Source organism: Homarus americanus, unplaced genomic scaffold (genome assembly GCF_018991925.1).
Source record: "Homarus americanus isolate GMGI-L3 unplaced genomic scaffold, GMGI_Hamer_2.0 scaffold45562, whole genome shotgun sequence".
Classification (NCBI taxonomy): Eukaryota; Metazoa; Arthropoda; class Malacostraca; order Decapoda; family Nephropidae; genus Homarus; species Homarus americanus.
Genome location: NW_024744839.1, coordinates 3,990,276 through 4,014,262, shown reverse-complemented (window position 1 = coordinate 4,014,262; position 23,987 = coordinate 3,990,276). Strand labels below are relative to the sequence as shown.

Genomic DNA, 23,987 nt, shown 5'->3' with positions numbered 1-23,987 from the left:
AGTTGCCGAGTGAGAGACAGGATAAGTCTTGTAGGCGAGTGTTATGAGGCCGCTGGTATCGTGTCTTCAAAGCATCCCGTATGGCAGCGAATTTGTTGTCAGCTGGAGGATTGGTGATGGTCTGTGATACTTGCGTGGCGACTTCTGTGGGCAGGGAACAGACCAGGGCGATGTACTTTTGTTTGTCTGTAACTGTAGAGCCGATGAGAGCTGCCTCCGTGTGGATAAGCCAGCCTTCAATGTTGTGATTGAAGACTGGGAGAGTGATCCGTTCCTCCTCCATCTTGTGTGAGTGCGTCACTCCGGGGTCACCATTTGTGGGGTTTCGAGATATTGGTTCACACTCAGGATGGGTTGGAGAAAGGAAACTCACTATGTGCTCTCTGTATACATATTGTATTGGATGTACAATGCAGCTTGGTACTGGGAAGTGGCAGCATGGTTACAAGCATGGAGTAGAGAGAGCTGGTTGGGGAGCGTGCTCAGAGGAGGACACGCAGCTTGTGGGGCGCCATAGTAGCCGGCGAGAGCGAGAGCCACCAGGCAGGAGCAGAGGAGGTGTTGCTTGCTGGTGGCTGTAGGTAGAAGAAGGGCTGGTCACGGCGATGTGAGGTCTTGTATAGCGGAGGTAGGCGTGGCTTGATAGTTGACCTCCGCTATGTTAGACGGCTCTGGTTGCTGACTCTAGACAACGAGGCGTAGGCTGGGGAATTCGAAGAGGGGTCGGCTAGTCAGGGACAAACTGCAGTTGTAGGGGAGATATCCACTACATATGTGGCCAGTTGTCAAGTTTCTCTTTGTTTGTCTATTTTCTCTTTGTATGGGCTCACATCCATATGTACATGTAGATCTCGCACTAAGGATGGCGGTAAGAAGGGAAACTCACAATAGCGTTTTCCGTATATACAGTATATATATTGTAAGTACAGTCGGTGCTAGGGAGTTGCTGTGTGGTGAGGAGCTTGCTGAGAGGTCTTGTTGTTTGAGGAGCTTGTTGAGAGGTCTTGCTGGTTCTGGCGAGTGGAGTAGAGTAATATAACAGCTAGGCTGAGGTGTATTTATACGATTCTCCAGGATCAGAGAAGCGAGGTGCGAAATGAGCGGCGCAGTTCGCGAGTGAGGCCTGGTCTGTGGAACTCGCTGCTGATTGGCTGGTTTCAGACGGCAAGTGATCAGTCAGCAGTTGTAGGGGAGAGTATCCACTATAGTATCATGTGTGACAATTTACTTGTCAAGTAACGTTATTTGTAGCGTCATGTATTGGAAAATAGGAATGTAAGGCTGTGTTGTAGAATACTTGAGAGAACCACATCTTAAAGAGCGATAACCTCACTAAGAAAACTATCTCAAGAAAAAAGCTCTGAATTTTAGAATTATGATGGTGATTCGCCATTACACTTAAAACGTTGTGGGCTTGTCTCTTCCACGCCGTGTTTTGTCAGAATCATGGTGGATGGGTTTTAGAAATCAATGTAAATAACAATAGATTTGAAACTATTCTTCTCAAACTTGAATGTGTCACACTCCAAAGATATCGTTTTCCTACACTGAGAAGATGTGATGGACTATGTTGGCTATTGTGTTTCCTGGCTTAGGCCTGGCCTTCATAAATTTAACAACAGGAGACAGCCATAAAGAGGTGGCAGACAACGTGATGATGGCTTAGACTCAGAGCTACACAGAAACCGACCACGAAATACCCTAAGCTGATGGTGATGTGAGCCACTCTTCTAGTCTCGAGGGTGCAGAGTATCATTTGAACTTTCAATAAAGCTGTGATCTTTAGTTCCCTTCTCTCAGGGACAACGGACAAGCATCAGTAGCAACAGATGGAAAAATAAATTAGGGTAGAAATTAAGTTTCTTTTTGTATTAAAACACAACGAAGTGGACCTTCCTCCATCTTTGAGCTATATACTGGTACTTGTACAGTACTTAAAATGCATTCCGGTGGCGTGATGATTATATCCCACTTGTATGATTCCCGGTTGGATGATCGTCTATTTTATACGATTAAACCTGACCTAACCTTCTAAGTTGGATTGCAAAAATCGAAAACAGGCAATTATCGGGATGGGGATCGTCATCAACTGCATTGGAGACTTTACTTGAAAAAAACTTTCTAAGTCACTTCAAGGTCCCAAAGCTAGTTTGAATGGAGAAACATCGCTTACATTATCAAAGAGGCCATTAATAACAAACTGTTGGCGCGCGATCATCATTGTGTCCCGGGTTCGATACGCGGTTCTGATCAGATGTGAGAAAGGTGTTATCCAGTGTGACCTTACCAAACGTCGTAGGTTTTCGACGGATACTTCGGTTTCCTCCCGTAATAACATGGTTAATGAAGGTCACAAGGAAGAACAGACCAACTGCCCTAACTGTGAAGGATAAATTCATTGGTAATTTTCCCCCTCAGAGTATCAAGAATAATCATGGACCAAGGTCAGTGTTATCTGTTTTCTTAATTTTCACTTAATCAAATTTAAAGGCTCAACAATAACAGGATTTTAAAGCCCTGATCACAACTTTCAGATTTCATTCTTCAGTGTTTTGGCGCCATCACTTGGGGTGCTTCAGGTGTGTTTTGTGGTGCATGTTCAGTGGAGCCTTTAACTTTTTCTTCCTTTGCTTTTATCCTCTTAGCCACTGATCGGCTTGTTAGCCGCTTGGGCGGTCGGTCACGTCTCTGTTATGCACTGTTGGCAAGTACTGGGCATGCACTGGCTCCTGAATGTATCTGAACCTGCTCCAATGCTTGTCAAGTCTGGTCTTGAAAGAGCTCACACTCGGTGCCGTCACAACACTCTCTGTCAGATTGTTCCATGAGTTCACAGCTCTCACTCCAAAAAAGTTACCCCTCACAGTTTTCTGGGCTTGTTGCTTCTTCATCCTTGAGCTGTAACCCCTTGTGGGGCGAGTGTCTGCCAGCTCCAGGTAAAGGCACTCGACTGAGTAGTGCGCTCTAATCTCTCAAGGTAGCTGAGGTGCTTAAGTGCAGGCACCAGTCTGGTGGCCCTCTTTTGGACATTTTCAATCGACTGACAATCCCTAGCATATCTCGGGGACCAGACAGTGAAGCACCTCACTCTTGAAGATCGTTACGAGGGACGGATCATCTAGATATCTGAACGACCTTCTTATATGACCTAATAATTTAGTTGCCTGATTCACCTTCTTCTCGCAATGGCCCGAGAACTTCAGCTCATTGTCAACATACACACCTAGGTCCTTCTCACATTCAGTCTCAACTAGTGCAGTTTCTTCATCCCGTTGGGACATATGATACGCCTCCTTACCGTTGGTATGCCCCAGATGCATCCTCTTACACTTCGTGACATTGAATCCCAGCAGCCACCTATAGTATAAGTTAGACTGTTATAAGTGTCTGATATTTCAAATGCTTAGTATCGGGAACAGGGCCACAAGATGTGTTGGTGTTGTTGGGACAGCGGTATCACGCGTTGCTCTCACCAATATGTCAAGGGTTCGAGCCTCGACTCGGACACACATGTGAAGAGTGTTTGTTATCGGTATCTGGTAGTTTTGGACCTTGGTAACTTCGGACCAGTAAGTTCGGCCCTCAGCAGGTTGGTCTGAACTTACCAAGAGTTTTTTATTTTCAGGTTAGGTTTGGTTAGGTAAGTTTCCTTTCTGTTCATAATCTATTAAACTAATTCTTTTTGCATGTTTGATGATGTCATAAATAATGGTCTTGCAATATATGGACTTGCAATATATGGTTTGAACTTACTGAAGTTGGGTAAGTACTGTACGTTTGGATCAACTCACAATGTTCCGAACATAAGCTCATAGCTTCTTGTAAATCGTGTTATCCAGTGTGAGACTACCAAACATCACATGTCTCCTAGCCTCCAATCTCCTGTACTAACACTGGATAGACCAACTAATAGCAACCGTCTGAACGGCTGGTAAGCTGAAGTGAAAATTAAAATTAAAAAATAATAATAAAAAATTCTGGTATGTATTTTTATTTATTTATTTTTTTTTTCAGAGCAAAATTTTCAGACAGAAACAGTTTTATAAAAAGCTTCCATAATTTGTTAACAATGTTTTATTGGAATGACAAATAGAACTTACGTAAATTTGTAACTTGTACTTTATTGAAATGCTTTTATCTAAAATTTTATCAAATTTGAAGAAAAAATCTTCAGTGGTGCCTGTTTAATGTGGTAATGAAAAATTAAATAGAGGAGGAGAAACACATACATGAGAATACCTGTACATCTACTGTACTGTAATGCTATTGTCTCCTTTTGTGAAATTAATGAACAGGTATCAATGAAATTATACTACTGTACAGTACCACTTTTATTACCTGTACAGTATTACTTATTGTACCATATTCTGTACTGTATGCCTCTTTTTAAATAATTGTATAGCATGTACAAGTATTTAATTACGCTCTTGATTACAATATATTATTTCATCTGCAGATAACGGTCCATGCCTTGGATCACGAGAGGGCCCTGGAAAACCCTATCAGTGGCTGCACTACAACGAAGCTCTCTTAAGGGCAAAGAACTTCGGTGCTGGCCTAGTGGCTTGTGGGCTGAACCCTGGGCCAGAGACTTTTGTTGGCATCTATTCACAGAACTGCCCAGAATGGATCCTAACAGAACAAGGTCTCTACTGTCAATCCATGGTCATTGTCCCACTGTACGACACACTAGGACCAGAAGCATGCAATTTTATTATAAACCAAGGTGAGAGGGTTGTCATGGAAATTATGCAGTTCAATCTTTTAAAGATAATATAGTAAATTAAACACTCCCATTCACAAAAGTAGAATAAGATTTCTCTTCTATAAAATCAAAGACTTCTTTTTGTCTCAATGAGGTACTGAACAGCATACAATAATTTGATCCTGTGATTGTTTAGTTGGATGAAAACTATTATGATAATTCATGTCCACAGCTTCCATCACAACAGTAGTTTGCCAAGATGACCGTAAGATGAGCCAACTATTGCAAAGTCCGCCTAAATGCCTGAAGACTCTTGTAGCCATCAAGGATGTCAGTCCTGAAACTGCCGATCGTGCTAAAAAATTAGGCATCACCATTAAGTTCTTCGAAGAGGTTGAAACCCTTGGTGCTGCCAGTGAACTTCCAGAAATGGTAAGTTTATCAAACATTCTTAAGTTTGATCCACTGAATTTTAAGGTTATCAACCTTGGGTACCTTTGTATATGATCATTCAATACGTACATTTCCCATAATTTATGGATTGGGTCGGTCCGGATTTTTGGATTTTCCAGATTCTCAGGCAGTACTTTTAAAATTCAAATTTAAGGATGAATAAAGAAGAGATGAACAGGTACATTTTGATAGTTTATTCATTAGCAAATATAGCATGCTTCATTTATCAAAACAAGCAGTTTTAAAGAAAAAGCTGTGAATTCTAGAATTTTATTCTTTGCCTTTTTTATATCATAAATTGTAGGCTTTCCAATGTCGTATGTTTCCATTAGAACAGTATTGTTCACACCACGTTCTATTTTCTTAATTATTTCAAGTTTATCACTCATTTCAACGTTTTCTTTCTCTTCACACAACGAAGTTTATCTACTTTAGGAACCATTATTATGGGCTTGTACAGTACTCTGTAAATGGAAAGAGTAGGACTCAAAATTACATACGTTGTCACAGTTTGATTGCTCGTTTTAAAGTGGCGACCACATGGTCGCTTGTTGTCGCTGTGCAGCTGTGGCACTCTCGCATGCGCATACAATATACACAAAAGTCCGCTAAATTAAAAAAAAAAAGTGAGTTTTCGAAAAGTCCGGATTTTCGGGTGGTCCGGATTTCTGGCATATATATATATATATACAGTATATATATATATATATATATATATATATATATATATATATATATATATATATATATATATATATATATATATATATATATATATATATATATATATATATATATATATATATATATATATATATATATATATATATATATATATATATATATATATATATATATATATATATATATATATATATATATATATTACAAAGGTATTGAGTAATTATGTATCTTGGATTCCTGGGCTTAATGACTTAATGAAGAAGGGAAAAATAGACAAGGGAAGTACAGTACCTGTACCGAGTAATAATAAAAGTTATAAAGGTTGGGAACAAGCACGACATATAATATTTCATACCAATACTGTACACCAATCATGTAATGCCAGGTGAAAAATATATCTCACCAGTTAACTATTACAGTGACCCCTCCGTTAACGAACTCAATCCGTTCCAGAAGGTCGTTCGTTAACCGAAACCATTGTTTCAATGGGTTTTTGGGTAATTGGTTCCAGTTCACCAAAAATTTCCTAAATTCAACAAAAATGGTAGAAAAGTTCACTTACTTTGAGGTGTGTATGTAGAAGGCTCCTGGATCATGATGATGATGATGGGATTTAGAATGGGGGTGGAGGAGAAGGAAGAAGAGAAGGCATTGGGGTGGAAGAGAAGTCACCCCATGGCGCCATTTCACCCATAAAATTTTAGCTCTCTGGTGTAAGTCAAGATTATTTTCTTTAAATCAACACTGCACTGCATTATATATTGTCAATATGTAAAATATATTTCAAAATGACCAATAATTTGCTTGGAAACACAGAAAAAAAGCGTTTAGTTGAAGAGAGTCTCAAGCAAGATGTTACCTCCAGTGAAAACAGAGAGAGACTAACTCCTGTTTGCTGTGTTAAGAGGCTGGATGCCGCGCATTAAACTAGTCACTTTACCTTCAATTATGTTCAATAATTGTTAAAATGACTAAAAAATTGAATATTAAACTTTTAAAATTATTGAATAGTATAAACTTCTTGATATTTACTAAAATAGTAAGGAATTTAAGCCCTAGAACCGATTAATGTATTGGCGGACTGATACTAAAGTTGGTTGCCCGGTCAGTGCAAGCGAAAACATGTTGAGGTCGGTTCGTAAGAACTTCGTTAACCGAATTTTTTTTCGTTAACCGAATTGAAGATCCTTATGGAAGGCAGTTCGTTAATCGAAATTACGTTAACCGAGGTGTTCGTTAAACGAGGGGTCACTGTATTTGTAAGGCTGGGAGAATTTATAATGATTTGACTCTGTCAATTGATAACAGTCATTTCATCAGTTGAAAATATTTGTAAGAGGTTTACTTTAATAATTATTAATTTCTATTTTTTTCTGTTACTACTGTATAACTTATTTAAGTTTCTTTAATTTTCTTGGGTATGTTTTACTTATTTTCTTATTTACTTTTATTTCTTTTCTAAGGTTTTTTCTTTGGTTATTATAGTTATTTCAATGTTTTCTAAGTTATTTTCTAAGTCTTTCTTTCACTGTGCTTATTTATTTCTTTTTCAGCGCTTATTGTTTGTGTATTTCCACTTACTTACTTTTATTCTCAGCTGTGTTTAGTTCTATTCTGTTCAATGGATTAACCTGGGAAAACTATGTCATTCTTTAACATTACTCATTAATATAACTATTATACTTACATAGTAGACTGCCACAACCCAGGCTTTTCTTTTGAATATAACTTATTCAAAAGGGTAAGGTAGTGTGGTAGACACGAGCTTAGGCACTTGAGTTACAGTGTTTATTTTCTGATAAGCGAAGTTTTGGAAGGAAGGAGTGGTGATAATCACAATCTACTAAATCAGTATTTATTAAAATCAAAGGTGAATACAGTAGTATGAAAATTTAAACCTTTATTCACCACAACAAAAATTAGGTTCAATCACTGATTACTTTACTGTAACACTCAAACAAAAATGGACCACTAGGTTACTGTATAAGTAACAAAAATAGATCTTCAATTAGCATTCAGTATTTATACCTTAAGGATATTATTATATATCATAGACAGCAAAGATGGTCACCTTACACACCTTAGCACAGAATGATGGTATTAATATTTAGAGCAACATGCTATCACAGGAAACTTACACAGTACCAGCAACTCTGTTGTGAGTATACCTCGATGGTTTACTCACAACATATAACAAACTCTAATACTGGTAATACCAATATTTATGGTTTCCATACTCAACCTGGGACAACTATATTCCTGCTAATTATCCACAATCATATACATTCAAAGAACAATCCTTGACGTTCAACCATGTGCTCGGCTGTAGCCTTGCTAAACTCCGACGCGCAGTGCTAGAGAGCCCACTCTCCCTTGGTTAACTCCAAGGGCACGTCATTCCCTCTGATTTTAATCTCGCTGGATTAAAGACATCCTGCTTCGGAGAGCTTGCCTGCAGGCTGCTACTGGCAGTCGGTAGCAGCAAGTAACGACAACAAACACCCACCGTGCTTGAGATACGATGGAGGGTCTTCAGAAACGTAGTCAAATCAAATACAAATTATCACACACGCCTGGCAAGGGAAACGCATGGAGTCAACACAAACGATGTCTAGTTGCGTTATTTCAGTACTTGGCACATAAGACTTTCAACTATGTTAAAACATGAACATTGATATTCAACAAAGTTCAACTGGGTTAAATTCACTTAATATGGTGGACGTGAGGCACTAGTTACATACCTGAAATACAATGGAGGATCATCTGAAACGTGACGATTGTCCCTTGCACACAGTTACATATGGGGCGTATGGCAACTCATTCATGTCAGAATGCCTTTTCGTATATGTACATACATATTCTTTTAACTCAGCTGCGTTATACCTTGGACTATGAAAATCATTGTCATGGGTCAGATCAATTCTTAAGTCTATTGTTTACAATCTAATCAGTGATTAGGCTTGCAAGGCAATACTCAAATTGACATCAAGCACACAAGCTGATAACGTCATTTCTCACATCGTCAGCAAACAAGAAACAAGGGAATACTGATATTTTGTCGTTAGATTTTAGGTGATAAGAAGTCGACATGTTTCTTTCAGAAGATTAATGACTTCCTAAAATATAAAACTGACAATAATTTCAATACAATCAACAGATTCTCTGATGATTGGGAATTAAAATGGTCTAACTTTAGTAGCAATTGGAAACTCAGGGCGTCCCCAAGGCTAATGTCAGGATTCGTCACTCTCACTGGCAGACTCTACACTGAATTTATTTCACAATTTTACTAAACATAAATACAGTTGAAGCTTTCAACGTCACCCACAATGGATCTTGAATGTTTCATCTGTAAGCAGACATATCTATCTTAATGCAACACATATGCATTAATTCGCAATTTCAAATCGCAAATCAGCATATGAGATATTAGAGTCTCCAAGGTACACGAGAGAAAACAGAGTTCTCAGGTGTACTAAAGTGGTCAGAAAACGGACGTCTCAGATTGGGGGACTCAATAATGAAGTTATAGCTACATGTTTTATGAATTGTTTGATTTTACGTTAACTTACATGTATGACTGTGGTCAGTATTATACAATCATAAGTGTAAAATTAAACCACTCTTAATACAGTACAGTACAGTATTATGCAGTACACTGCACAAAGTTACTCTTATTCACAGCTAAGTTTATGCATTGCAGAAACTATAAAAACAAGTTTTAAAATGCAAATTTTTCAACAGCCCCCAAATCCAGATGACCTGTGTACGATCTGCTACACGTCTGGTACTACTGGTAACCCCAAGGGTGTCATGTTGTCACATGAAAATATTGTTGCAGATGTTTCTGCAACACTCCTACAGCTGGCTGAGCACAAACCACATAAAGTAAGTTGATTTGTAACTACAGTATGAGAAATTATATTACTGTATGTGCTTCTTTTATTTCTCCATCAAGCTCCTATATTTTTTCAAATTTTCTAGCAATGAATATTCAAGACAAAAATTTACTAGACATCAAGTTGTTGCAAGCCTAGTAAATGTTGTGCGCGTTATAACAAATTAGATTAAACAAGTATGAGAAACACTGGTTTGAGACATAACAAGTGTGTGTTGTTTGAAGTGTTAAATGTAGTAAATAAGATACAAGAAGTTCGTACTGTATAAAATACAATAGGTATAAGACATAAGTCTCTCTTCCCCAGAGTGATGTCATGCTGTCTTTCCTGCCTTTGGCCCACATGTTAGAGCGCTGCTGTGAAGTGGCTGTTTATATAGCTGGTGGTGCTGTCGGCTTTTACTCTGGTGACATTCGAAATCTTGTTGATGACTACAAAGCTTTACGCCCGACCATCACCCCATCTGTCCCTCGTCTCCTGAATCGTGTTTTTGACAAAGTCGCAACATCAGTCAATGGATCAGCTATTAAGAAACTCATGTTGAAGATGGCAGCAGCAAGCAAGAAAGCAGAATTGGAAAGGTATGTTCTAGAACTGGTGAAAGATAAACTACCGGTAGTTACACCAAGAGAAAAGTATTTTTTTGTCAAAAGACTTGACTTCATAAACAAACCTGATGATAAAGAAAGATATAAATATTAAATGTAGGACATTGGTATACAGTATGTCATAATCCCAACATTAATTGTTGGAAAAGTTTCAGATGTATAAAGCATACCAAGTGTGAGAGAAATGTATATAAATATAAGTTATGCATTTTTTTTAATTTGTCTTCACATTGAAAAACATTAATCTAAATAAGTTCTACTTCAGTTGTAAGAGATTCAGTGAATGTGCTGTAATCACTTGTGCAATATTAGCAGACTCAGGGGTACAATGGGGCCTACTTTGAAGTGTAGATTGTACTTGTTGGATGATGTAGATGCTGACAGTTTACTGTACTTTATGCAGTGGAGAGTTGTCATAACTTCCCCAAGTCCCTCTTGTCATTAACTCCACACTTGCTTTGATCAGTGTTTAACATTTATGCCTTTACATAACCAATAAATCAACAAGAAATAAACATAATAGAGATTGGCATTCTAAGGGACCCATGATGTTACTTGTTGTCAGCTAAGACCAAGAGTGTGTTCCACACATTTTGTGGAAGGGTCCATTATCAATCTTCTTTCTAATTTTGAAGAATATAGAAACATCCAAATAAAAAAAAAGTTACTGGCAAAACAAAAAAGCCATTAATGTCAGTCTAGAGAGTTCTTCTACTCCCTCACCGAATAGATCACTTAATGAGATGAAATTAGGCAAAACTGTCCTCTATAAAAAAAAAAGTATCCAGTTCCAGTAGATCAGATGGAGAATAATAATTAATAAAACAAGAGTTACTGTAATTGCATATGTTTAAGAGTGGCATGAAATATGATTATCTTCTTTCAGAGGTGTGGTAAGAAGAACATCCATCTGGGATAAGTTAGTATTCAAGAAGGTCCAAGATGGAATGGGTGGCAGATTGAGACTGCTTGTTGTGGGGTCAGCACCTCTGGCAGGCAATGTGCTCACATTTATGAGAGTTGCTTTAGGATGTGTTGTAAGTATTGTCATTTAGTTATTTATTTGTTTATCTATGCTTTTTTTTAATATAATTAGGGCTACAGTTCTCATAAGGCTTTAACTTTAAAGGTTACTTAAAAATAGTGTGAGCTGTAGTGTCAAATATGTGAATGAAAAACAAAATAGAAATGAATAAACATGCATATTTGTCAGAGGATAAACTTTTACTTTACTTTTTACTTTTATCCTCTTCACCAATGATCGGCTCGTTAGCCGCTTGGGCGATCGGTCACGTCTGTTACTTTTCCTTTTCTTTTATCCTCTTCACCAAATGATTGGCTTGTTAGCCTCATGGGCGATCGGTCACGTCTCTGTTACGCACTGTTGGCAAGTACTGGGCATGCACCAGCTCCTGAATGTACCTGAACCCACTCCAGTGTTGTTCAAGTCTTGTCTTGAAAGAGCTCACACTCGGTGCCGTCACAACACTTTCTGGTAGATTGTTCCAAGAGTTCACAACTCTCACTCTGAAAAAGTTTACCGTCACAGTTTTCTGGACTTGCAGCTTCTTCAATCTTGAACTGTGACCCCTTGTGGGGCGAGCGTCCGCCAGCTCCAAGTAAGGACACTCGACTGAGTAGTGCCCCTTGAGATGCTTATACACCTCAATTAGGTCACCCCTTGCCCGTCTGTAGTATAAGCTAGGCAAGTTCAGGCGCTCCAATCTCTCAGGGTAGCTGAGGTGCCGAAGTGCAGTCACCAGTCTGGTGGCCCTCCTTTGAACATTTTCAACCAACTGACAGTCCCTAGCATATTTCGAGGACCAGACGGGGTGACAGTACTCCAGATGGGGAAGCACTTCACTCTTGAAGATCGTTATGAGGGACCGACCATCTAGATATCTGAATGACCTTCTTGTAAGACCCAATAATTTATTTGCATGATTTACCTTTTTCTCGCAAAGGCCCGAGAACTTCAGATCATTGTCAACATACACACCTAGGTCCTTCTCACATTCAATCTCAAATAGTGTAGTTTCTTCATCCCGTTGGGACATATGATACGCCTCCTCACCGTTGGTACGCTCCAGGTGCATCCTCTTACACTTTGTGACATTGAATCTCAGCAGTCATATCTTCGACCATTCTTGGAGCCCACAGAGGTCCTTCTGCAGCTCTTCTCAGTCCGCTTGGTTCTTGATTTCCCGCAATAACTTGGCGTCATCGGCAAACATTTGTATGGAGGTGTGTACAACGTCAGGTATGTCATTTATGAAACAAACAAACAACAGCGGGCCCAATACACTACCCTGTGGTACCCCGCTTGTGACAGGTATGGATGATGATTTTGTGCCATTAATCACCACACACTGCTTGCGGTCATGTAGAAAGTCTTCTATCCACGCTAGGACATTTCCCCGAATTCCATACCCTTCCAGTTTGATTTTCAGCCTTTCATGGGGTATACTGTCGAAAGCCTTGGCAAAATCTAGGTAAATAGTGTCTATATTACCACCCCATTCCAGAATATGGGACCAAATATCCAATACCTTGAGCAATTGTGTTAAGCAGGAGCGCCCCGGCCTAAAACCATGTTGGCAATCCTTTATAAGGTTGTTTCGTAGTAGGTGTTCCATCGCGGCATCTCTGATAATACTCTCAAGTACTTTACATATTATGCTGGTCAGGCTCACCGGTCTATAGTTCTTCGTGGAGTGACGATCGCCTTTCTTGAAGATAGGACTCACATAAGCCACTTTCCATTCACTGGGGACCTTTTGTTCATCCAGGCATTAACAAAACAGAATCTTCAGGGACTCGGCAGGCTCGTTGCACAACTCTCTTAGCACTCTAGGATGCACCATGTCAGGGCTGGGACTGGTATGGACCTTTAGCTTTGACAGTTTATTTCTAATACCTTCTTCTGTGAATACAATGTGGGTCAGTGCTGTGTCGAACTGTCTGTCCTCAAACACAGGGAGGTTAATCACATCCTCTCTTGTGAACACCGAGGAAAAGAAGCTGTTCAATGCCTCAGCTTTATCCTGGTCAGAATCTGCGAAACTATCATCTTCAAGCCTCAGATCCTACTCGAGTTTTTAATTTCGACTCTGCATAGCGGTAAAACGCCTTTGGGTTTGACTTGACCTCACTTGCAACCAGCCTCTAGAACTCCTTTTCAGCCCTTCTACATTCTATCTTTGCTTGGTTTCTGGCTCTTGCATACATCCTCCTGTCCTGCTCATCATTTGACCCAACCCACATCTTGAATTTCTGGGTTTTCTTCTTAACTTTATCGACTGCCGCATGGTTCATGTGTAGGGATCCCCTCGTATTCCTAGAGGCACTGGGTTTGGTCTTGGGTATATATTTATCGATCAAATGGGTCACGTTACTAGTTATGATATTCAGCGTAGTGTCTGCGTTCTTGTGCCTTAATGAGTCAGGCCAGTGAATACCCCTCATCTCTTGCCTCATCCCGTTGTAATTTCCCTTGTAATATTTGCACCTTGTCCTGGCTTTATCTTGAACCAGGTAACAGTTAAATCTGAATGACAACACTATATGGTGACTGGTGCTAACTGGGGCAAGGTGCAAAGCTATTAGGGGGTTCAGTATATCCATTTTAATTTCACTCAATATAATTTCACCTATATGTAGCATTGTATGTTTCACCACGGAAGTGTAATAGGTTGATTACACTAAATATCTACCAGATGAATTTTTAGACAATGATTAATGAGATATTTGTATTTTCTTTGCCTGACAGATTGTAGAAGGTTATGGCCAAACAGAATGTGGGGCCCCATCAACTTTGACCATCCAGGGTGACTACAGACCTGACCACGTAGGTCCTCCTATTGCCTGTAATGCTATCAAGCTGTGTGATGTTCCAGACATGGACTATTATGCTGCTCAGGGTAAGTTTCTTAGTGTGTAGAATTACCATACAGTATATTTGTTTTATGTAAATAATACTAATAAATATAGGTTTAGTTTGATTTTCATAAAGATACATCTTACTGTATTGTTATTGTTAAAACTTACAATGAATGTTGACCATGTACGTATAACTTGTAAATATTAATAATGGCATATTAATATTTAGTTCTGTAATTTTTTCACAGGTCAGGGTGAAGTATGCATAAAAGGTTCCAATGTATTCAAAGGCTACTTCAAAGATCCTGAAAAGACTCGAGAAACAATTGATAGCTCAGGATGGCTTCACACTGGGGACATTGGCCAATGGCTCCCTGTAAGTTGCTTTTGGTTCTTTTATATAGTAAACAAAACTGGTGTATTGGGATGAAAAGAGAAACTTATGATAAGAAAGAGTTTGTTTTCTTTATACAGTGAATAAAGACAATGCTTTAATGTGAGTAATAATTATACAGTAATTAGTTAAAACAACAATACAGTTCATCCCCGACATACGACCTACTCGACTTACGACCTGCCTCAGTCGTACCAAAATTTTGTCAAATTACGTATTTTCGAGTCCCAACATCAGTACACAGAGAAAATTTTCGTTTGTAATTCACTTTAAAGGCTGGCAAGCTTAAAAGTGAGAGTTGTGTGGTGCTGAGAAGAAAAAGAGACACCCATTTTAGATTTTTTATGTATTATTTAAGCATTTTCGACTTACGACTTGGATTTGGGTCCCTAACCCCGTCGTAAGTTGGGGAGGAGCTGTATAAGCAAAATTCAAGGTATTGCCAGGTTACCACCTTCTGGTATAGTAGTAATACAACACTTAATATTGGATAAAAAAAATTACATTGATGGTTAATGAGGATTTAATAGTTATCATTTTGTGCTTGAGTTTTATTTGCTTCTCTTGATAGCACAGATGTATGGAGTCATTGACCAACAGTGATGTGAAAGACTATGTAACCGAACTTTATACAGGGTGTCTCATCTTCGATTTTTTATGATTCCCTCATTTGAAAAAAGAAAAGAAAAGAAGAGCTTTGAAGTTTGTTCTGGTTCATGACCCCTGAGACAATCTGTACAAATTGGTAACATAACTAGACCATGTGCCACAATTAAAAAAAGCACCCCTGTGCCAAATGTCAAGATCGCAGATGTATTAAAGGTCTATTATATTACACATTTCCTGTATCCAAAATTACTTAATTTATGCAATATTATAAGTATGGTAAATTAACTGATTTGTAATGTCAGTATGAATTATAATGTTGCTCTCTTACAGAATGGAACACTGAAGATAATTGATCGCAAGAAGCACATCTTTAAGCTGTCACAGGGTGAATATATTGCTCCTGAGAAAATAGAAAATATATATGTACGATCACAGTTCGTTGCCCAGGTATTCGTACATGGTGAAAGTCTCAAAGTAAGTGTTGGATATGCATTATTTTTATTTGTTTATATCTCATGATACAGGCTCCATATAAAATACTGTATTTTACAGCATATAAGATGCCATAAATATCTGAAAAATGGCTAAAAAAATCAGCCTGGGCCCTATATGTGAAATATGTTATTGCTTACTTAAACATTATTATTATTTTTTATGAATTAAAAAATAATTGTTGTAAATCTAAAAGGTAGATCCATAACTACTCTATACTGTAATGATGACGAAAACCTGAGACGATTAGTATGTCTGTACGGCAGACACCCTACTCTTCAGAGGTAGCTAAGCAGTAACCATTTCTGAAGTCCTACAAGCATTACAATCTACTTAATGCCATACCTGCTGCATTTATTTTTCAATCTGCAAATACTTGATACAAATGAAGATTTGCAGATAACTTTCTTTTAACATTTACATCTGTTAACATCACTGGTGGCATTGTAGCCAGGTTAGACTCGTCTGTGTAACCACCAAGCTACTGGGCCAAGATGTTGTTTATTAACTCGTATTTTCGGGTAGATATACATAACTTTCTTCATTTGTTTTTACTGATATACTGTACATGCATACACCATCCTACATACATATTGTGAAAAAAGTAAAAGAAATAATTTTCCTAAGGGCAAACACATAAAGTAATGAACATTTCTTTGCACATGAATCAGCTGGCTTAGTGGGGGAGCTAGGGAATCGGCAGAGGTAGCATCACCATTGCTATGGTGAACGGGGAGTACAGATGTACAGTACAACTGGTTTGGCAATAGTATTTTTTGTTGTGACTTATTTATTCCTCACATTTACTGATACAGTATATATTGTTTTAAGAAAACTATGGATACAGGAGGAAATTACACACAAAAGTGTTTTCCTAAATACTCCCTGCATCTTATATGCCGTATGTTACGGTAAAGGTTACCAGTTCTCACATATTCACATGCATGTCCATACATGCACACGAGGATTAAAAAAAAAGTAGACAAACGTACATATAAAAAAAAATTATTTGATAATCCAAAAATTTTTTTACTCCCCCCAAACACACGCATCAAATTTAAAGGGCTCAATGTATGCTCACCGTAAAATAAGGTAACTTATAAAACAAAATACAGTCCACACACACACACACACACACACACACACACACACACACACACAAGTGATATCTCCACTAGCCAAAACAATTGATGCAGAGCACTTCCAGGAATGAGAGATTTCCGGGTAACGAGACAACTATCTCAAAACCGGAAAAAAAAAATCCCTCATTCCCGGAATTTTCCAGGTAACAAAAAAAAATTTTCTCGGAAGTTCAAGAAATTCTGCATTACTGTACAGTACATCATCTCTCAAACCCGGAAAAATAACCCCATCCCTGGAATTTTCCAGGTACCAGAAAATCTTTCTCAAAATTTCCAGAAAATGCGCCTGATTTTCATCTCTCAAACCCAGGAATAAACTCCCCCATCCCTGGAATTTTCTAGGTACTGGGAACATTTTCTCGGAACAATTTTCTCAATGACAAAATTTTCTGGAAATTTCCGGCTTTGGGAAAGATTTTCTGAGAAAATTTCAATTGCGGCTATCGGAGAGTTCCGATTAAGAGGGATTCCAGCTAACAAAGATATTATTTTATACCATATGATGATGATGCATAATATGGCAGTACATACAATACAGTACTATATATTTAAAGCCTTCATTATCTGTTGAATATACCATAAGTAGAGTGAGGATGATGTCTTTCCTACTTTTTGCAGGTGAGCTACGTAAGCCTTACATATAGTACTGTACAGTATTGTAAATGAAGTTACCTTACTCATGTCTCATTATGTTCATTTACAAATACTGTAATGTACTGTATTCTTATAAGATATTTTGAAAAACTTATGATTGTAATATTGAATCCACAATCTTTCTAAACAGTCAAGTGTGGTGGCCATCATTGTTCCGGAGGTAGAATCCGTAAAGGAATGGGCAAGGGAACAGGAGATCCCTGGCACGCTCTCTGTTCTGTGTGCTAATCCTCATGTTAAACAGCTTATTATGGATGACATTACCAACCTTGGCAAGGCAGCTGGTCTCAAGTCCTTTGAACAGGTAAGATTTATGTAATTCATTAAAAACTCTTCAGTATTTATTATCATACTTTATTATCGTTTACTCACCCTGTTAAATGTACTGTACGTACTGTACATTTTTTCCCCCTGACTGGCTTAAAAAAAAAAGTTTGAGAAACATCTGAGGAATAACTTGTGAATGATGTGAATTTTTTCATAACTGATGTGTAATGCTTGCCGTCATGTTGAAGGTTACCATCTTTATCCTCTTTCCTCATCGATGAAGTTTTAACAATAACAGCAATTTAATTTTGCATGATAATTATTGGTTCCACTCTTGTGTTAAATTGTACCCTACGTTTGTGGACATTAATCCATATTTTTAGTTTCTTTATACTATATATACAGTAGAATCCCAGTTACCTGGCACCTACAGGGATTGAGAGGTGTCAGATAAAGAGATTTTCCAGGTTTCTTTATTTCTTTAAGGGCATTAGCCCACCCAGGCACGGGTCCTTTTTAATGACCCACATCAAGGCCCGTGGGGCGAAAATGTAATAAAACAATAATAATAATAATAATTATGCCGATGATGATGATAATGGTAATAATAATAATAATAGTAATAAAATTAATATAAATATATTTAATGAATAACAATTATAATAAAAGAAAATAATAATAATAATAACAATAATAATAATAATAATAATAATAATAATAATAATAATAAAATTAATAACAATATTTAAAAAAAAATAATTATATTAAAAGAAAATACAAATACAGTAATAATAAAAGTCTATGAAAATTATAAATAATAATAATAATAATAATAATACCGCCTGTAATAATAAAGAGCCATGAATAAATTAAAAAACAAAAAATAAAAATATCAATAGTGAGAAATGATATATGTATGTTGTGTTGTTAATAGTAAGAGTAACAAGTGAGAACCTGCAATTGTGTGTAAATGAGGCAGAAAGTCAGATCAGCAACCTGGGACTTGGTCACAATTTTTGTGATGCCATATGGCAGCAGGGTCTACCATTAGACAATACATTATGCTTATAATATCTTCCCAGGCGGTAGTACCTCCGTGTTTGATAGCTGCGTACTACCTCACTTTTAGGATCCCCCAATAAATCGTACAATGCACAAACTACAGGCTGGCCTTGACAATTCGAGTTAAAAAAAAAAACTAAAAAAATTACTTCTTTAACACTTATTCCACTCTATATAAGCGACGTGACTTGGAAATAAAGTAAATATATTATAAAACTATAAAATAAGAAAAATGCAGAGCATGGGTGAGCATGTGTGAGAAGTGAATGTGTGTGGAGGCTGTGGGCTATAACTACAGCAATCCCGTGTTTTTCACGGGAATTACGTTCCTGAAACACCCCGAATACTCTTTTACGAATCACTATACCTGTTGTCACCAAACAGCTCAGGTAGGTCATGCACTTAACCATGGCATGCACTCCACTCACAGCCCAGTGGTCACACTGATCACTGATGCACTGTACCAGCATTTACTAACATCATTATTTGAAACTACATAATCATATTGTAGTATAATAATGGAAAACGTAAACACAGTTATATAAAAAAAAAATTATTTACAAGTAAATGAAAAATTTTATATTTCGCTGAGGTCGGCAACACCCACATTGCCAGCCTCTCCCTGCTGTCCCTACATCTGCCCGCCCTCATGCAGTCACGCCAGCGAGCCAGTCCTCTTCCACCCACATTCCTCCACTTGAAGACTTGTATTCTGAAAAAAGACACAAATGAATTGTCAGTCTTCACCACATCTCGAGCCATTGCTCATGCCACCTCTGAGCTTGTCCAATAAAACTGTTTTTTCCCGTTAAGGTCATCACTATTCTTGATCTCTTGATCACTTTAGAGTCTTTGCTAGTAATGTTTGCCTTTGATGAGGCTGGCTTACGTCCCGGAGCCATGTGGAATGCACATGGGAGGACAAACAGAAAAGGTAATCACAGTAGAGTTCACAGTACGGTAGGCACGTGTGGACTGAGGCCTATCGGAGCAGCGGGTGTCTGAGGGGGTGTCTGAGTCTGGAAAGCGTGGCGTCTCTTTGCCGCACTGCACGGGAATATCGAAAATGGCGCAGAATTTTAATTTTTGTTTTTAAAGTATACGTACTTTATATACAGTATATACAAGTGCTCCTCTACTTAAGAACATTCAACTTACAAACTTTCAGAGATACAAACATCATCACTGAAGGGGGCTACCTGCCAGAACAGGTGTTTAATGTGGATGAGACTGGATTATTTTGAAGAAAATTCCAGATACAGTAGAACAAACATTACCTACGAGGAGAAGAGTGAGCCAGGTTTTAAAGCTGTATTAAAGGGTATAGCTGTACTAAATATCCATAATATTTTCATTTTTTATAATATGTTTGGTATCTACAGGGGTAAAGTTGGACTTACAAACAAGCCTCAGGAACGTAATTCGTTCGTAAGTAGAGGAGCACCTGTATATATAATTTTTTAGTAAAAAAAACGCGAATGGTCAAAACCGCGATAAAAAAAACGCGAAAAACACGGGATTATTGTACATCGCTGACTTGCCAGCCCAGCCGCCTTGTATATTGTTACTTGTAATCAAACTATAAAAGTTGTGGAAAAATTATTACAATGCACTGATGTGGCTTAGAAACACTCACAATTACAGGTCAGCCTTCACTTTCAGTATCGAACAATTCTTGAAGTGTGGTAATTTCTAAGTAGTCAGTTATGTCATCATGATCTACAATCATCAATCTATCTTGTAATTACTACTTAAAAAATAACATTACTTATTTACTAAGAAAATCACATACAGTCAACCCTCGCTTTACTCGATCCCACTTTACGCGTTTCCACGTTTACGCGGTACCCTGCCGAAACCGGAATGCTCACTTTCCGCGGTGTGTGTACCCTTCTACGCGGAGAGCAGGGTGCGCACAAGGTCGCCCAGTCATCAAAACATTACCGAGTTCTTCACCCGCCACCCACCACAGCCGGCCCAAGTCAGTGATAGTGATAATGATAGTGAGGATATGGACTTTGAGAGGTTTGACAAAGAGGTCCTGCAAGCCTCTGTGGTGGATAGTGATACAATTGATACAAGTGATACAGGTGAGGGCCAATAATCTGCCCTCTGCCTCGGAACCAACCCCCCATCCCCGTGTGCCCAGCCATCTTTTCTACTAATGTAAGTGTTAAAAAACCTAATATTATTGATATTTCTCTTAATTATTAATTGTGTGTGCATACCATCATAAAATTAAGAATTTATTTTTACTACAACGTACTGTAGGTATTGTGTCTGAAAAAGTGGAGTTTGGGGTCAGCCCGGTCTATTTCAATTAATCCCATATGTTATGTTGTTCACTTTACGTTTTCACCTCAGCAGTCCCTTCCTATTTTCTGTAAGTCCAACTCTCTTACATTTCAGAGGAATAACTAAACTAATTCTTATTACATAAATTTTGGAACATCAGAAAATTCAATTTTTATAGTAACTTCACTACTTTTCTATTGTAGTATAACTGTTTGTTTTACTACAATAGAAAAGTAGTGAAGTTACTAGATATAGGTGGTTTTTTTTTTCAGGCTAAGGACATTTACCTCCACCCAGACCTCTTCAGTGTCCAGAATGGGCTTCTCACTCCAACTCTCAAATCCAAGCGACCACAACTCAAAAAGTACTTCACTCCACAGATTGATGACATGTATGCTAAGCTCCCTTAGATAAAATTGTACTATTGCTTAGGTCACATAGAGTACTTTTTACTGAGTGAGATATTGACTATTGTGTGTTGGGTGTTTGATACATGAAAGATTGGGATGTGGATGCATATGGAACAATTTGACATGTGCCTCATATTGTCAGTACTTATTATATGACAATAGATGTTTAATTAGGTATTATTAAAGGATTTATCTATTGAACTTTTAGACTCATTTAGGTTTGGCAACATTATAAAATAGACACTCACGATAGAGAAGAAACTGTTTCATCTTCTTCAAGATGGCTATTAAAATCTTATACACCAGAATTAAGGGTTAAATAAAATTATAGTTATAAAATGTATTATATCATAAATGTATAAATAATGTCATACTTCATTAGATTGGTAATGAGTTAATTCACATATATAAATATATATACATGTATATATATCTATACAGTATAATACAAAATTTGCTTGGCATGTTTACTTTTGTATGGCTTCAATACAAGTAAAATATTCGAATACACAGTGTGATTAGGGAAGGACATTTTGACATGTTCACAGTGGCAGAGCTGGGAACACATAGTGAGGGTGATGAAATGTTCCTCATCATAGATTCAAGTGCTTTGGCCAATTGTATAGTAAACCTTTTGTATACTATTTATCCTGTAATACCCAGGCTCATAGGACACTCATTGATGGCATGGCATTTATCATCATGTCACCAATAAATTCTGGAGGGAGGGAGCACACTCTCCCCATCGGGTGCTGCCACTGTATTCTGAACAAATTTGTGAACTTCTTAAAATCTAATGATTTTAAATAATATACAAACTTTATTAGGTTTCAGTGTGTGCTGTCGGTTTATTTAAGAATAAATTTAGACAAGGCTGGTGCACTTGCCTTTTGAAATACTGTATTACAGGGTGTGTTTTCTTACAATGCCTGTCTTCAGTGAGTTGTGGCTGTATTTTTTTATTTTTGAATACATGTTATTCTGCAGTAAAATCATGCCTTTGTATTTTAGTTGTGTCTGTACATTAATAACAGATGTAGTGTAAAAAATAACACAATTTTAAACAATGCAGGTATTATGGTTACATGTGAATCACTTGTTTTGTTTATGAAACAGGGATAGAGGTCGAGTGTTAGGCATCATACATTCTTTCTGAGAAAATATATTCCATAATATTTAAAAAAAAAAATTAAACAAATTTTCAGCCTGTGCAATAGGTGTATATGATTACAGAGAAGGCTACTGAGGCAAAAGAAATTCTAGTCAAAATAATAAAAAATCATGAGACGCCAACGCCTTAGGTGCTCAATATGCGTGATTGTATAAATGTTAAATATTTTCCTGTGTACCTGTATATGATGTCACTTCTAAAACGTCATAGGTAATGTTTGGAATTGATGTTTAGATTTTTTGCCAAAATGTGTGCAGCTAAAGGTACCAGCAGAATAATCTCACATTGGGTTTACTCACATGAAAAGGTAATACAGTACATTGTTAGCTTATAATATTCTCTGTAAATAGTTACTGTTGGATTGACTTAAGGGAAAACAGAGTAATATAAATTTGTCATTGCCAAAAGAGGGCTTTCCTTTTCCTCAGAATTTCTGTTTAGTGTGAATGAAAACAGTTTACAAATGTTAATGCCTTATTTCCCATATATTTTAGTGATAGTTTTCTATATACCACAATTATATAATGAAAAGTACTAAAGTACGGTTACGGTAATAGATTTACTTAAACTTTGGCAAAACTATTACATTTGCTTCCTTTGAGTCTACAAGATGAATGAAGAACAAAGGGATTGACCTAATTTTGTTATGGAAATACTGTACAGGGGGGTACTGTCAAAATTAACCAAAGAGATTTCTAATGAGATTATCCAATGCTCCCTTAACTTGTTCACGATCGTATCAGACATGTTGAGTTTTAAAGTGATATGGGTCACAAAATTTAAATTTTTAAGAAGGGGCTGAAAACTTCAACTTAAGAGTTAGGGGAAGTTTATTTCCACTTTTTTACTTGTAATATATGTTCAGAATTAAAGAGTCACTGGAGTTTCACAATTATGTACTGTACATAGAATGAGAATCAACCTTCAATAATGACTGAATTAGCTATCTACTGAGTGTTGATAGAATTCTCAGTATCACTCTTTGTCTGTAGAGCCATCACACCCAGTATCTGAATTACCTAACTTCTCTTCGTGAAGGGATTTTAAATTAATTCGTAACTTATTTACCGGTAATTTAATTTTACAAATTGAATATCCAAGTGGACTTAGATAATTCAGATTTCCAATTTTCATATTATCAACCTTTCATACTCTCACTCTCTTCACGTATTATTGAGATGCATTAAAAAAATAAGTAACTATTTGATATTGTTGCATCTTTCTTTGGTTATGGACTTGTAAAATATACAATTCTTGGAGCTA

The 23,987-nt window shown here is 37.4% G+C and overlaps 1 protein-coding gene across 8 annotated transcripts in view; it reads left to right on the top strand.

Annotated features, from left to right (window-relative positions):
• LOC121878196 (long-chain-fatty-acid--CoA ligase 1-like) overlaps positions 1-23,987 on the top strand; it is a 93,347-nt gene extending 69,360 nt beyond the window's left edge. For all 8 annotated transcript variants that reach the window (XM_042384255.1, XM_042384252.1, XM_042384254.1 and 5 more), the window contains 10 exons: positions 4,457-4,726; positions 4,938-5,137; positions 9,587-9,730; positions 10,048-10,322; positions 11,236-11,386; positions 14,119-14,269; positions 14,477-14,604; positions 15,562-15,705; positions 17,650-17,823; positions 21,416-23,987. In XM_042384255.1, coding sequence (XP_042240189.1) covers positions 4,457-4,726; positions 4,938-5,137; positions 9,587-9,730; positions 10,048-10,322; positions 11,236-11,386; positions 14,119-14,269; positions 14,477-14,604; positions 15,562-15,705; positions 17,650-17,823; positions 21,416-21,553 — 1,775 coding nt within the window. In that variant the 3' untranslated portion in view covers positions 21,554-23,987. The remainder of the gene's footprint in view (positions 1-4,456; positions 4,727-4,937; positions 5,138-9,586; positions 9,731-10,047; positions 10,323-11,235; positions 11,387-14,118; positions 14,270-14,476; positions 14,605-15,561; positions 15,706-17,649; positions 17,824-21,415) is intronic.